Source organism: Cheilinus undulatus, linkage group 12, assembly GCF_018320785.1.
Source record: "Cheilinus undulatus linkage group 12, ASM1832078v1, whole genome shotgun sequence".
NCBI classification, from domain to species: domain Eukaryota; kingdom Metazoa; phylum Chordata; class Actinopteri; order Labriformes; family Labridae; genus Cheilinus; species Cheilinus undulatus.
The window spans coordinates 49,980,204-49,997,771 of record NC_054876.1 but is presented as its reverse complement, the minus strand read 5'-3'; the positions used below and the strand labels follow the sequence as shown (position 1 = coordinate 49,997,771).

Below are 17,568 nucleotides of genomic sequence, written 5' to 3'. Positions count from 1 at the left end.
TCCATTAAAATGTTGACATTTTCTGTTTTATTCTCTCTGGTCGACTTTTCTGAGTTTGACTACTGATGTCTGAGCTCCAGCCTCTTCTCTGTCTGCCGGCTTTAAAAACAGATGAAACGTCGGTTATCTCTGATCGTCTTTTATTAAGAACAATAAAATGTTAGCGACACGTTGGTACAAAACTCTGAGGTTACATCTGTACAGAACACATTTACTCACATGTTAACTCAGACATTTAAATAGAAAACAAACACTCATTACTACTTCAGACGCTTTCACAGACAGTCATGTTCTCATGTCTTCTTGTTTGTTTACTCATGTTGGGTCTTTGACAATAATCTACAACCACACCTCCAAAAAAGCTGGGACACTGTGTAAAATGTAAATAAAATCAGAAGTCAATGATTATAAAGTCTCATAAACTTATGTTTGATTCTCAACAGAACAGAAACTACAGATCAGATGTTAAACTAACTCATTCTGAATTTGATGGCAGCAACACATCTCAAAAAAGTAGGGACAGGACCATGTTTATCACTGTTTAGGATCCTCTCTTCTTTAACAAGTCTGTAAACGTCTGAGAAGTGAGGAGACCAGCTGATGGAGAGGAATGTTGTCCCATTCTTGTCTGATGTAGGTTTCTAGCTTCTCTCCAGGACCCGGACTCTCCTTCTGTGAAGCCATGCTGTTGTGATGGATGTGGTCTGTGGTTTAGCATGGTCTTGCTGAAATAGTGGCAGCCTTCCCTGACAGAGACGTTGTCTGGATGGGAACATATGTGTCTCTAAAAGCTCTCTCTACTTTCCAGCATTGATAGTTCCTTTCCAGATGTTAGAGCTGCCCACGCCATAGGCACTAATGCAACCCCATACCATCAGAGATGCAGGCTTTAGACCTGAGCCAGGAGAACAAGCTGGATGCTCCCTCTCCTCTTTAGTCCACAGGACACGGCGTCTGTGCTTTCCTCTGACCACAGAACAGTTTTCCATGTTTCCTCAGTCCATATTAAATGAGCTTTAGTCCAGAGAAGACGGACCATGCTGTTTCTGGATCCTGTTCACATATGGCTTCTTCTTTCTGTTTTCATGAGTACCACTTACTTTTCCAGCCTTTTAATGCCCCGTCCCTACTTTTTTGGATGTGTTGCTGCCATCAAATTCAAACTGAGCTAATATTTTTCCTGAAATGTTAAAATGTCTCAGTTTAACATCTGATATGTTGTTAATGCTCTATTAAGAATCAAATCTGGGTTTATGAGATTTGACAATCATTGTTTTCTGTTTGTATTTATATTTACACAGCACCCCAACTTTTTTGGAATTGGGGTTGTAATCAAAAGCCTGGTTTACACTTCTGCATTGAATCTACACCATAACATACACCATAGGCCCGTGTAGCCCTGAAGCCTACAGAGGCCTCTACAGTTGGACCTGAAAAATTAAACCATGCTGCTCTCTTCTAATCAAATACACACTGACTTAATGAATGTGAGGCACACTGTGCTGCCCCCTGGAGGACGTGTGCTACATAAATAAAGTTTGGGTTTCTTGACTGTCTTTGTGGCTCACAGCCAAATTTTGACAAAAACCATTCAGGGAAAAACCTTTGCATTCCAGGTGAGAAGATCTGAACATGAAGACGCCGTTTCTGTCGGCTCAGAATCAGAAGTCATGACCTGCTGAAGGAAAACGAAAACTCCCTGGTTGGAAATTTCACCCCCAGTTCAGTGATGAAGCCTGAAAGTGTTTCCAGGAACAGACGCTCTCAAACGGGCGCCGTGGTGTTGGCCCATGAGGGGAACGAGTCCAGGCCAAACATGACGCGGCCCCAGCTGTTGATGGCGAGAGTGATGCAGCCGATCCCGATGATGTTCATGACCACGCCCGCTCGAGCCTGCAGGGCAGAGAAGAGGTGGTTAACATGACTTTGAGGGCTGGTTGGAGTCGTCTTTATTCTCTGTCCCAGTGTTAATTTGTTGACTAATTATTTTTGTTATAGTTTTCGTTAATAGCCTTTTTTCCCCTGACGAAAACGAGAGTAACTAATAAAAACAAGCGCACATGGTCAAAAACTAAAACGAAATTAACTGTCACTTTAGTCAACAAATAAAAACGAGACGAAAATGTTTGACAGACACTTTATCCAATCAGACCTAATTTCGTCATGTAGAAAGTAGGGGCAAGTCAGGCATATATCCAATCACAGCTACTTTGGCTGTGTGGAAAGGTGGGACGAGATACGGGGGAGATCCAATCACAACTGCTTTAGCTGCGTGGTGGTGGGGAAAGTTGGAGAGAGATCCAGTCAGTCGACTAAATTTACTGTAAATTTTGTCGACTAAAATGTCGAGATGTTTCGTCAACTAAAACTAGACTAAAACTAAAACATTTTAGATGACTAAATTATGACTAAAACTAAAACATTTTAGATGACTAAATTATGACTAAAACTAAAATACTTTAGATGACTAAATTATGACTAAAACTAAAACAATTTAGATGACTAAATTATGACTAAAACTAAAATACTTTAGATGACTAAATTATGACTAAAACACTTTAGATGACTAAATTATGACTAAAACACTTTAGATGACTAAATTATGACTAAAACTAAAATACTTTAGATGACTAAATTATGACTAAAACACTTTAGATGACTAAATTATGACTAAAACTAAAACATTTTAGATGACTAAATTATGACTAAAACTAAAATACTTTAGATGACTAAATTATGACTAAAACTAAAACAATTTAGATGACTAAATTATGACTAAAACTAAAATACTTTAGATGACTAAATTATGACTAAAACACTTTAGATGACTAAATTATGACTAAAACACTTTAGATGACTAAATTATGACTAAAACTAAAATACTTTAGATGACTAAATTATGACTAAAACACTTTAGATGACTAAATTATGACTAAAACACTTTAGATGACTAAATTATGACTAAAACTAAAACACTTTAGATGACTAAATTATGACTAAAACTAAAACAATTTAGATGACTAAATTATGACTAAAACTAAAATACTTTAGATGACTAAATTATAACTAAAACACTTTAGATGACTAAATTATGACTAAAACTAAAATACTTTAGATGACTAAATTATGACTAAAACTAAAACAATTTAGATGACTAAATTATGACTAAAACTAAAATACTTTAGATGACTAAATTATGACTAAAACACTTTAGATGACTAAATTATGACTAAAACTAAAATACTTTAGATGACTAAATTATGACTAAAACACTTTAGATGACTAAATTATGACTAAAACACTTTAGATGACTAAATTATGACTAAAACTAAAATACTTTAGATGACTAAATTATGACTAAAACACTTTAGATGACTAAATTATGACTAAAACTAAAATACTTTAGATGACTAAATTATGACTAAAACACTTTAGATGACTAAATTATGACTAAAACACTTTAGATGACTAAATTATGACTAAAACTAAAATACTTTAGATGACTAAATTATGACTAAAACACTTTAGATGACTAAATTATGACTAAAACTAAAACATTTTAGATGACTAAATTATGACTAAAACTAAAATACTTTAGATGACTAAATTATGACTAAAACACTTTAGATGACTAAATTATGACTAAAACTAAAACATTTTAGATGACTAAATTATGACTAAAACTAAAATACTTTAGATGACTAAATTATGACTAAAACACTTTAGATGACTAAATTATGACTAAAACACTTTAGATGACTAAATTATGACTAAAACACTTTAGATGACTAAATTATGACTAAAACTAAAATACTTTAGATGACTAAATTATGACTAAAACACTTTAGATGACTAAATTATGACTAAAACACTTTAGATGACTAAATTATGACTAAAACTAAAATACTTTAGATGACTAAATTATGACTAAAACACTTTAGATGACTAAATTATGACTAAAACACTTTAGATGACTAAATTATGACTAAAACTAAAACATTTTAGATGACTAAATTATGACTAAAACTAAAACAATTTAGATGACTAAATTATGACTAAAACTAAAATACTTTAGATGACTAAATTATAACTAAAACTAAAACACTTTAGATGACTAAATTATGACTAAATTATGACTAAAACTAAAACATTTTAGATGACTAAATTATGACTAAAACACTTTAGATGACTAAATTATGACTAAAACTAAAATACTTTAGATGACTAAATTATGACTAAAACTAAAACACTTTAGATGACTAAATTATGACTAAAACTAAAATACTTTAGATGACTAAATTATGACTAAAACTAAAACAATTTAGATGACAAAATTGTGACTAAATTATGACTAAAACTAAAACATTTTAGATGACTAAATTATGACTAAATTATAACTAAAACTGAAACAATTTAGATGACTAAATTATGACTAAATTATGACTAGAACTAAAACAATTTAGATGACTAAATTATGACTAAATTATAACTAAAACTAAAACAATTTAGATGACTAAATTATGACTTAATTATGACTAAAACTAAAATACTTTAGATGAATAAATTATGACTAAAACTAAAACACTTTAGATGAATAAATTATGACTAAAACTAAAACACTTTAGATGACTAAATTATGACTAAAACTAAAATACTTTAGATGACTAAATTATGACTAAAACTAAAATACTTTAGATGACTAAATTATGACTAAAACTAAAACACTTTAGATGACTAAATTATGACTAAAACTAAAATACTTTAGATGACTAAATTATGACTAAATTATGACTAAAACTAAAACAATTTAGATGACTAAATTATGACTAAATTATGACTAAAACTAAAACAATTTAGATGACTAAATTATGACTAAATTATAACTAAAATGAAAACAATTTAGATGTCTAAATTATGACTAAAACTAAAACATTTTAGATGACTAAATTATGACTAAAACTAAAACATTTTAGATGACATAATTATAAATAAAACTAAAACACTTTAGATGACTAAATTATGACTAAAACTAAAACATTTTAGATGACTAAATTATAACTAAAACTAAAACATTTTAGATGACTAAATTATGAATAAAACTAAAACACTTTAGATGACTAAATTATGACTAAAACAAAAACACTTTAGATGACTAAATTATAACTAAAACCAAAACACTTTAGATGACTAAAATATAACTAAAACTAAAACAATTTAGATGACTAAATTATGACTAAAACTAAAACACTTTAGATGACTTAATTATAACTAAAACGAAAACAATTTAGATGACTTAATTATGACTAAAACTAAAACACTTTAGATGACTAAATTATGACTAAAACTAAAACACTTTAGATGACTAAATTATAACTAAAACATTTTAGATGACTAAATTATGACTAAAACTAAAATACTTTAGATGACTAAATTATAACTAAAACATTTTAGATGACTAAATTATGACTAAAACACTTTAGATGACTAAATTATGACTAAAACTAAAACAATTTAGATGACTTAATTATGACTAAAACTAAAACACTTTAGATGACTAAATTATGACTAAAACTAAAACACTTTAGATGACAAAATTATGACTAAAACTAAAACACTTTAGATGACTAAATTATAACTAAAACATTTTAGATGACTAAATTATGACTAAAACACTTTAGATGACTAAATTATGACTAAAACTAAAACAATTTAGATGACTTCATTATGACTAAAACTAAAACACTTTAGATGACTAAATTATGACTAAAACTAAAACACTTTAGATGACTAAATTATGACTAAAACTAAAACAATTTAGATGATTAAATTTTGACTAAAACTAAAACACTTTAAATGACTAAATTATGACTAAAACTAAAACAATTTAGATGATTAAATTTTGACTAAAACTAAAACACTTTAGATGACTAAATTATGACTAAAACTAAAACACTTTAGATGACTAAATTATGAATAAAACTAAAACAATTTAGATGATTAAATTATGACTAAAACTAAAACACTTTAGATGACTAAATTATGACTAAATTATGACTAAAACTAAAACAATTTAGATGACTAAATTATGACTAAATTATAACTAAAACGAAAACAATTTAGATGTCTAAATTATGACTAAAACTAAAACATTTTAGATGACTAAATTATGACTAAAACTAAAACATTTTAGATGACATAATTATAAATAAAACTAAAACACTTTAGATGACTAAATTATGACTAAAACTAAAACATTTTAGATGACTAAATTATAACTAAAACTAAAACATTTTAGATGACTAAATTATGAATAAAACTAAAACACTTTAGATGACTAAATTATGACTAAAACAAAAACACTTTAGATGACTAAATTATTACTAAAACCAACACACTTTCGATGACTAAAATATGACTAAAACTAAAACAATTTAGATGACTAAATTATGACTAAAACTAAAACACTTTAGATGACTAAATTATGACTAAAACTAAAACAATTTAGATGACTTAATTATGACTAAAACTAAAACACTTTAGATGACTAAATTATGACTAAAACTAAAACACTTTAGATGACTAAATTATGACTAAAACACTTTAGATGACTAAATTATGACTAAAACTAAAATACTTTAGATGACTAAATTATAACTAAAACATTTTAGATGACTAAATTATGACTAAAACACTTTAGATGACTAAATTATGACTAAAACTAAAACAATTTAGATGACTTAATTATGACTAAAACTAAAACACTTTAGATGACTAAATTATGACTAAAACTAAAACACTTTAGATGACAAAATTATGACTAAAACTAAAACACTTTAGATGACTAAATTATAACTAAAACATTTTAGATGACTAAATTATGACTAAAACACTTTAGATGACTAAATTATGACTAAAACTAAAACAATTTAGATGACTTAATTATGACTAAAACTAAAACACTTTAGATGACTAAATTATGACTAAAACTAAAACACTTTAGATGACTAAATTATGACTAAAACTAAAACAATTTAGATGATTAAATTTTGACTAAAACTAAAACACTTTAAATGACTAAATTATGACTAAAACTAAAACAATTTAGATGATTAAATTTTGACTAAAACTAAAACACTTTAGATGACTAAATTATGACTAAAACTAAAACACTTTAGATGACTAAATTATGACTAAAACTAAAACAATTTAGATGATTAAATTTTGACTAAAACTAAAACACTTTAGATGACTAAATTATGACTAAAACTAAAACACTTTAGATGACTAAATTATGAATAAAACTAAAAGATATTTTTGGCAAAAAACTAAAACTAAAACTAAATTAAAAAGCGCTGTCAAAATTAACACTGCTCCGTCCTAAGAAAGGACTCACCATGTCAGACACTTTCAGTAGACCGTAGGAGAAGACGATGGCGTTTGGGGGTGTGGCCACAGGCAGCATGAAGGCGAAGGAGGCGCTGAGTGTGCAGGGGATCATCACGTACAGAGGGTTCAAACTTATGGACTGGGACTGAGGACACAGAGAGAAAATGCATTTATAATATTTAATGTTCTGAAAGGCCATCAAGGACAAAGGAGTAAAAAAAAATCACTGTCAGGAACAACAGAACCAATGTGGATCAACTAACAAGCAACCAGAAAAATAACCAGAAGACTGCAGTTCCTTCAGTGTCCACTAGAGGCCGTGTCCTGCAAAGAGCCAACCCCCATAGAACCCAATGGTAAAATGTCCAACTTTACAGCAGAAATAAACATGCTTACAGCCTGGGAGAAAAAAGGAAAGTTTAGTCTCTATGGCTCATTTTTCTTCACTTTCAAATTCCTGAATAGTTTAGAAGAATACCTGACAGCAGTGATACTCAATGTGTGGCTCTGGAGCCACATGTGGCTCTTTTGTGATGATTTGTGGCTCTTAAATGTCTTGATTTTAAATATTATTCCCCCAGAAAACCTTTTTGCCCTTTTTCACCTTTTTTTTTTGCCACTTTTCACCCATTAAAGCTACCTTTTGCCATTAAACACCACACTTTTCCTACTTTTTCCCCCCATTTTTGCCATTTTTATCCAATTTTTGCCCATTAAAGCTATCTTTTGTCATCAAATACAATTTCTTTTGCCCATTTTTGCCACTTTTTTGCCACTTTCATCCCATATTTGCCCTTTTTCACCATTTTCCTCCCAATTTTCACCCATTTAAGCTACTTTTTGTCGTTAAATACCACTTTTTCCTAGTTTTTGCCCATTAAGGCCATTTCTTTTGCCACTTTTATTGCATTTTTGTCCTTTTTTACCACTTTTTACCCATTTAAGATACCTATTGCCATTAAGCACCACTTGTTTTCTCTTTTTTTGCCCGTTTTGGCCATTCTTGACCGCTTTTTGCCCATTTCAGTCACTTTTCACTCGTTTTTTTGCCACCTGTAACTCATTTTTTTGTCACTTCTCACACATTTTTGTTGCTTTTTGACCATTTTTGCCTCCTTCAACTTATTATTGCCACTTTTCACCACTTAGATTATGGCTTTTGCAAAGTTTTTTTTTTTTTTAAACAATTTTGCTGTTTGGTTGAGTAACACTGCCTTAGAGTAATTTTATTATTACCTCTGTTTTAATGCACACCTATAATGATATCTAAAGGTTTCTTGGAGCATAAGCTCGAAGCGATTGCCTAACTTTACCTGATGATAAAGCCGTCTACTCCCATGTTCTCCCCGTAGAAAGTCTGGCATGTGTGATCTTCTATGGAGTCATTATTGTGGCAAAACTTGTCTTCAAACTTTCCATGCAAAGCTGCCTTGGTGCTCTAAACTTCCTCCTTGTGCTCAGATTTTCTCTGCTCTAATCATTCTCCTCTCATCCAGGTTGATTCTGATGGCTTGTGAAATAGAGATGTGACGTTCATGAACGATCCAAATCTTTTGAATGTCTCTTTAACACGAACAACGGGAAACGAATCACTGTTGTGAGCCGTTCGTTCTTTTATCCCTTTGTTTCACACAGATGCACACACAAGCTCCTCCTTTGAGAGGACTATACACCCAAGGACAGTTCAGCAGTCCTCTGCAGGGTTTAACTTTTTTACAAAGCAGCTATATGCACTCCAGGACAGGTCACCAGTCCATTGCAGTGTTAATACTAGTAGTATTAGTAGGCTGTATGTATATTTTTCTAATTTATTATAGTTTCTGATACTTGAAATATTGTTTTGTAAAAGTATTGATGTTTTCTAACAAAATATTCTTATGTGAAATGTTTTCTCTAAAATCACTCAGGTGTACTACATACATGTATGCAATACTAAAAGCACAGAACTACTGCAGTATGTGGCATCTATATTTTTCTCTTGTATACTAGATTTCTTAAAGATGCATTCAGTGATTTTATCGCCAATAGAATATATATTTGTGAGATGTCTATGTTTGAATGATTCTGACCCATATCATTCCTTCCAGTGGTTATTTCCCGGATAAAATGAGTTGACCCTGACTAGCTTCTTAAAAAAAATATATAAAATGAGCCATTTTTTTTAACGGCTCTTTGAAAGGAACGGATCCACAAGATCCGGCTCCCTTCAAAGAGCCATAAATCCCATCTCTATTGTAAAACTGACACTCTTGACATGTACAAAACTGTACAGGAGCCGGCCAATAGGAAACAGGTAGAGGATGGACCAATCAGGTTAGCTCCTCCTGTTGTCGCTATGTTGTTCTCCAGGAGACATTTGCTTTGATCTCATTTGCTTTGATCTCATTTGCTTTGATTTCACTAGGAGTAAGTGAGATCAAAGCGAATGTCTCCTGGGGAACAGCATAGCAACAACGGGCAGAGCTAATGTGATTGGTCCATCCTCAATCTGCTTCCTATTGGTTGAGAGATACATTTCTGTTGTGCAGAGGAGGTTCCGTACGCAAGAATATCAGAGCATCTGTTTGACAAAAAAGTAGAACCCTCTGACTGAGAGGGCTGCATTATTCTTCTTCTGTGGGAGTTTTTTTTAGTGTAATAAGAGTTTTTAAAGTTCTGTTACCATGGAGGCCAGGATGGGCAGGAAGAGGGTTGCCGTTGCGACGTTGCTGGCACATTCAGTGAAGGTGGCGATGAGGAGGCAGAGGACGACGGCGATGGCCCAGGGAGGGATGGAGTGGAGTGGCGTCATCTGAGCGCCGAGCCAACGGGACAGACCGGACTCCTAGGGACCAGCACACGTAAGATTCTTGTTAGAATGGAAACGATGAGTGGGACGAATGGCCAAACACACGCCACTACTATGCAGCTTTACATCAATGTTAAATAAGGTTTTCTGTGAGAAGCGGCCCCTGAGAACAATGCTGAACTTCACATTGATGCTGGAAGTGTGTACATGGTCTGGAACTGTACTGAGCATGTGCATAAAGTCTACGTTATCAGGAGGAATGTTTGCTAGCAGTGCTGTTGACAGAACTCTCTGTTTTCAGGAGTCCAGCTATCATGCAAACAAAAAGCCAGATTTCCTCATTTTTGTCTGACAGCTGAAAGCTTCTACTCTCTTCACGTATAAATGCAGATAAACCCACCTCACTGCCTTTGGCCAGAGCAAAGCCTCCGCCCAGCAGCAGCACGATGTTCCACGGCATCTTCTTCTGTGTCACCCGCCAGGTGAGCAGAGGAGGGGCGGGGCCATGTGACACCTGAGACTCTGATTGGATAGAAGCTTGTTGAGTTTTTAATATCTCTGTGTGTCTATGTTCAACTTATTTCCACGTGTGTGTGTTTTTTACCTGTGTCGGAGCTCTTCCTGCAGCAGAGGAAGCGCGGCGGCTCAGAAGGAAGAACGAACAACAGAACGGCAACAAACAGAGAGACAGTGGCGTCGGTGACGAACCTGCAGAGACAGACAGAAAGTCACGAAAGTAGAGTTAGACCTGGACACTGAGTTACTTTAATTTATGGATATGGGGTGTTGTTTCCTGTCACTGACACAACACCATAAACCTTCTTCATGCTCTTCCTCCATGCTGATGGAGCCAGAGAGGGTTCATTTAAAGCGGACCAACAGCTCTGGTATGAATATGCCCTCAGATGTGAAGGTTGGGCACTTTTCAGTTGTATTTTATGTCGTTAAAATCTCCTGAGCGTGTCTTCACCACAGACGTTATTTAAGGCATTTCACTGAAAACTCATAGACCGATGTTCGTCAGCTGGAGACCTGAGGGCCACATCAGGACCCCCATGGCTTCCCATGTGGCCCCCAGTGGATTGTTGAATTGCAGTATAGGTGATAGGGACTGACCTCACTATTACACTGTGAAATTTCCGTGAAATCTTACATTTCCCACAATCCTCGCGTGTTATTTACATTTTTCTGTCATGGCGTCCTACACTGACTGACCTACACTGAAGCCTGCTGGCTTTGCAAGGCAATAAAATTAAGAGACGGTGGTACGTACGGCCATTAAATGCCACAAGAGATGAGGAAGGGGAGTATGCCATGTTGGTGAAGGACATGCGAAGTATTGAAAATTTTTTTTCAATACTTCCAAATGACACGTGAAAACTTTGATGATCTAGTTGGGCACCTAGCCCCACTCCTCCTCCACTCTGGGAGTCACCGCTCACCTGTCAATGCTGCACAGAGGAACAAAATGCAGGTTGGTGTCACATTTAATGCGGGTCGATGTGAAAAATACATGCCGAGCAATGTTTTGTGTGACACCAGTATGCAGAGCGAGTGTCTGCGCGGTCGTATAATTTGAGCTTTGAGCGCAGGCCTTGCAGATGTCCGTTCCGCATACGTTCCTGTCCGAGTATGTTTGGGACTTTAGACAAAAACATTAATTTCATTTCAGCTTATTTCAATGTCCAGCCCCCACAGCATCAGTCAAGAAAAAGATGGGCCTTGTGAAAATGCAAACTCACAAGTTTTAGGACTCATTCCTGCACCACTATATAGCAAACAGGAAGAGGATGGACCAATCAGGTTAGCTCTGCCCATTGTTGCCGTGCAGTTCTACAGGAGACATTTACTTTGATCTCTCTGAGAGAGTCCCAACATTCTATCACACACACACACACACACACACACCCCCCCACCCACACACACACACACACACACACACACATCATCATCATCTCAGGACAAATTTCTTTTTAACTCACTGAGTGCCATTGACATATATATATATCATTTAAAAAACAACGCTTGAGTGCCATAGATGTATATATATGTCAAAGTGTTTTTTCGGTGGCTGGCACAAGGGGGCGCTCTCACGCTCCCTGTGAGAAATTTTGGGGCTTCTGGGATATGTAGTCGGAACACTACAGTCAGAAGTGACAGTTAGATCAAACGCCAGAGGTGGGGACCCTGGGGTCAAAGAGCAGAGCGATCGTTACGGAGGCAGTCTAAGCTAAAAGTTCTAACTTAGACGCTGGAAGAAACTTTAAACCTTTGCCTGAGAAATCGCTTACTCACTGAAACCGACACTGGACTTAACGACAGCGAATCCAGGGACTGGGGCTTTTATTGATCTGCCTCGGCCGGCACAAAGGCTAAAGAATGCCGCAAGGTCTCCCCCGTGCGTCGGAGAAATAAGGCAGCCTCTCGCCAGCTGGATGCATACAGCGACCAGCAGGAGAGGACGTGGGCGTATAGGGGGGTCCCGTGGAGGCCGTCCCGTTCCAGAGCGTGAATGACAGTGACTGGAAGCATTGTTATTTATTTTACAATAAAACAACGTTTGTAATACAATTTTCAGATGTCTTTTATGTTATTGAAGGCAAAATTATAACATTCAAATCACTGTTCTGTTTAACAGACTCTTTCACAAAAATGCATTTTTCTCAGCTTTCTAGAAAAAAAGTGGTCTTTTGGTGAAGCTAGCCTCTATTCAACCTCAGATAAATCAAGAACGGAACAAGCTGCCGACAAACGTTTTTTCCATGATGAAATAGAGAGTTTCTTCTTTCGTTTGAGCTATTTGGTGTTTTCAGAGTCATAGTACAAAATATTCTGTGGGTCTTGAAAGATGACTCAAAATGGCCAAAAACGCTGGCACAAGCCACTTTTCATTTTATGAAAGGGCTGGCACTCAATGAGTTAAAAATGAAGGAAGAAAACCCGAGTTTCTAAAAATACCCGCCTACTTTTGGACTACCCTAAAATTAGACAGATATGCTGATGACGTTCTGGTTTGCGTGAATTTTTTAAAAGTAAAGAGAAGAAACGACCTGGTTTGGTGTGTTCGAGGCCTGTATTTCTGCTGTGGTACCAAAGATAGTGATGGTATCATGTCATCTATACTAGAACCAGGCTGAGTCTAATAATCCTAGAAGCCCCACAGAGAAACAGATCAGATAAGATCCCCAGTCTTAGATCTGCATTTCTGTTCACATGTCAGTGGCGTGTTTGCATAAACAAATCAGTCCTTAAACATGCTGCCAAATCAAATGGCCCTTATCAATCTCACTTCCTGCCAGCGTTTTTATTGATCAGATCCTCCTGCTCTGAACATGAATGAAGATTTCACCACACAGTTCGTATTGACATGCACCCTGCGACCAAAAGTACTGGGCTGCTTCCAACACCACCTGTCCTTCCCCTTTAACCCTTGGCGTGATTTTCAACATAACTCTACGTTTCATTGATCCTAATATGATTGATCAGTAAAGAGCTGCTGCTCTTGGCTGTATCTCAGGTTGAAGAGTATCTGACAGTAGAAATCAGGCTGTATTTTCAGTCGGAGCGTTCATGGTCTCTGGTTCATGTGCAGGAGTCTGAGCGTCTCCGTAAACCCGTGCAATCAGGAAGCATGTTGAAATCATCCGTTTACACAAACTGTACATCAGAGGTGACCCACATCCCCTCGTCCCACCCTGAATCCCCTCGCTTCAAAACCAGGCCAGGACTTATCTGTGTCCATAAAAGGCACAGTATGTGGAAATATGACCCCTGAACTTAACCCATGTTACACATGTTTTTCACCTCTTGTTCCACTTTCCGTATTTCCAACAGTTTCTAAAACCAGAGAAATCTGGGATTTTGTGGTTGAAGTATGATCCGTCTTATGATCGCGGCTGCCACAAGACAATCTAACTGGCTTCTTTTTAGCCAAAGGCTGGTGTGTGAACTTTCTTCCTGTCAGTGGAAATGCATACAGCAGTCTGCTGCTAAAGTTACAAAGAGCTGAAAGAGGATGCTGTACCGGGACGGACGCCGTCCTCCTGTTCAAAGTTCCTGTACTGTTGGATGGACTTTAAATCGACTATACCAGGGGTGTCAAACTTAATCACAGCAAGGGGTCGGGTTCAGGATTCAGGTCTAACCTGAGGGCCTAACAGGGTCAACATTTAACAATAGCCACCAATCTCATTTTCACCAGTAATAAAATATGAAAAAAAACAGCACTGATGATAAATCATTTTGAAATCAAAAAAGTTAAACTGATAAGTTTAAAGGCTCCAAACTGAGGTAAAAGTTCCAATTTTTTAGTTCAAAATATCAGAAAATGATACTAAGAATAGAAAAATATTCTTTTTAAAGGGCACATATATGAGGAGAAAGTTGCAATCATAAGTTTGAATGCTCAAAATATGAGATCAAATTTGAAATCATGACTTTAAAAGTCAAAATATGACTTGAAATTTTAAATTGTGAGTCTGATAGTTCAAAATATGGGATTAAAAAGCCAAAATTAGGAGTTGAAAATGTCAAAATATAAGCTAGAATTCAAAATGATGATTTTAAAGTAAAAAATATGACTTAAATTCAAAATTGGGGGTGTAAAATTTCAAAATATTATATAATATATAAATATAAAATGTAAAAATTAGACAAAATATGAGAAAAAAATTGAAATTGTGTTTTTAAAAGTCATAATATGGGATCAAAAAGCCAAAGTAAGGAGTTGAAAAAGTCAAAATATGACTTAAAATTCAAAATTGGGAATCTAAAAGATAAAAATGTGACATAAAGTCCAAATTATGAGTCAAAAAGGTCAAAGCATGAAACGAAAAGTCAAAATCATAAGTTTGAGTTGTAATCCTGAGATGCCAAATTGAAAATATGACATAAAAACAAATTTCTTTAATTAATTAATTTTTTTCCCCACATTCTTGACATTTTATGAAATCTTTCGTACTCTACTTTATCAGGTTTCATGGTTTAACAAGGATATTTTAAATAATCAAGTTGAAGTTTACATTTTTATACTGGAGGAAATCTGCAGACCTCAGACTGGTGGGCCAGTTAGAATAAATATTTTATGATCTTGTGGGCCGGATATAATCATTCCACGGGCCGGATTTGGCCCCCAGGCCTTGAGTTTGACACCCGTGACCTATACAGTCATAGATCTGCTGCCATCAAAACACCTGTGGCCATTTGTTTTATCACTGCTTAGAATTAAACCCTAGAGGCTGTGATGTCCCGTAGTGTTCATGTTAAAGGTCACATATTTGACCCCTTTAAGACAAGGTTCTATCGGTCTCAGAGGTCCCAAAAACATACCTGGGAAGTTTGTTGCTGAAAAACACTCCAGTATTGGATGTTTGCATGTCTAAAAACTCCTCTGTTTCAGCCCTGCTCAGAACCAGCTATTTCTGTGTCTGTAGCTTTAAATGTTACTGAGCTGTCTGACTCCACCCCTGACTCCGCCCCACACAGGGTTGCTCTCCTGATCCTCTCAGCTGGCAGCTGAGAGGATCAGGAGAGCAGGGCAAGACTTTTTTCCAAGATGGGAGGGCCAACTGAACCTGGGGGCGGGGCTAGCTCCCTATATTACATCATGAGGGGAAAATCTGAGAACGGCTTGTTTCAGCACACATTTTCTGAAAGGTGAAGAAAAGGGGGGGAGGGGATGGATTTTTCTGGTTCTTGGGGGGATTGTGGACAGACCAGGGGCACATAGTTTTGCTAGAAAAGCCTGAAAAGATGATTTTTGCATAATATGTGACCTTTAACATGGTGCTGTTACAAAAGCATGAAGAAGGTGGACATGTTCTCAGCAGCGTTAATTTTGGCAGCTATTTTTAATTTAATCTTAGTTTTAGTCTTTAAATGAAATGCACTTTAGTTTTAGTCACTTCTATCCTTTTAAGTTCTAGTCTAGTTTTTTATTTTAAGGTTTATTTGTGCCTGTATTTGACAGAGGGGGAAACATGGACGAGAGCGGGGGAGAGACGTGGTAAAGGGCCTCAGGCCGGATTTGAACCCCAGCCGTCTGCGTACATGGGGCGTGCCTTTACCACTCAGCCACCTGCGCCCCTTTAAGTCTCGTTTTTGTCATGGAAAAAAAGGCTGTCAACGAACATTTTTAGTCTTAGTTTTAGTTGAAGAAATGAACACTGGTTTAAGCCAGCCATGGACCTGTCCAGCTCTGTAAGGTATGCATGCTGTTTTTCTATGGACACCTTCATGACAGCAGATCTTCCAGCCAAGGATAATGTTTGTCAAGGTTAGCATGCTGTGTTTGGTGAGCTCCAACTTACGGTCTCCTCTATGTAATCAGAACAGTAGGTCTGCACCGTACCCATGGTCCTGGACTGAAGCACAAATACGTGTCTTGAGATCCATTCAGTTCAAGACAGGAAGTGACCAGTGAAACGTGGGTAGACGTCAGTAAAAGTCTGAAAACATGAGTTTAGGGCAGTAAAAACCTGGCCTAAAAGATGTCTGTGGACACATGTACGTGTTGTTTACTGCAGAACAGTCACGTGTGATCAGACCGCTGGGATAAAGGACATGTAAATGATGGACAGGCTGTTGTTTGCAAAAGATCATTTTCATGGAATTTTGGAGAAAACTTTTGAATATGTCTAGAATTTGCCAAGAAATTGAAGGGGGGGATTTACTTCAAAATTTGGGGAATTTTAAAACTTTTTAGGAATTTGCATGGAATTTTTGGGGAACTTTTTAATTAAATTTGCAGGCTTTGTGAGGAATTTTCACTGAATGATTTGAGGACTATCTAAAGAAGTATCTGGGTATTTTTCATGAGATACTTTTTAAGATTTTTTTTTTAAATTATAATATTTTTGGAGGTTTGGAAAGGAAATTTTTTTTCAAGAAATTCCTGTTCAATAACAAGGCTGATGTTTTCACTTATCAGACCGTATTTATTCCAAATACGTGGGAGAAAATAAAAATGCACCCCAAACAAAGGCTCAGGTCTCAGGAGGTTAATGCATGGTGTAAACAGGGTCAGAGATTAAAAATAGAGTGGTGCATTTTCAAATCCCTGCTCCTAGCAGAGGTGTGAAGGATTCCAGTTACAACTCTTCTATTAAAGCTCATACTCATCCACGTTATGCTGCAGGGCTGCAACAGGATCTATTTTTAGTCCCAGTTTATCGTAGATAACGGATCAGGACAAAGTTGATGGAATAAGACAAACTCACGTGGACTTGTGGTCTCAGAGTAAAGCAGAATGATTTCCCTGTTTCAAAAACTTGAACTCTTAAAGGTTTACAAAAAAGATTGTTGATTAAAACATTTTCACTAAATGAAAATCTGAGCTTTAGGAGTTCAAAAACTGTGATCTGAAGTAAAACGTGCTGTTTATTTGTAGTTCAGAA

The 17,568-nt window shown here is 35.6% G+C and overlaps 1 protein-coding gene across 1 annotated transcript in view; it reads right to left on the bottom strand.

Moving 5' to 3' along the window:
• Window positions 1-1,207: 1,207 nt before the first annotated feature.
• LOC121519255 (solute carrier family 13 member 5-like) overlaps window positions 1,208-17,568 on the bottom strand; it is a 36,009-nt gene continuing 19,648 nt past the window's right edge. Inside the window, exons 9-13 of the mRNA XM_041802098.1 lie at window positions 10,779-10,882; window positions 10,575-10,696; window positions 10,049-10,210; window positions 7,394-7,531; window positions 1,208-1,893 (exon numbers count right to left, since the gene is read on the bottom strand). Coding sequence (XP_041658032.1) covers window positions 1,765-1,893; window positions 7,394-7,531; window positions 10,049-10,210; window positions 10,575-10,696; window positions 10,779-10,882 — 655 coding nt within the window. The 3' untranslated portion in view covers window positions 1,208-1,764. The remainder of the gene's footprint in view (window positions 1,894-7,393; window positions 7,532-10,048; window positions 10,211-10,574; window positions 10,697-10,778; window positions 10,883-17,568) is intronic.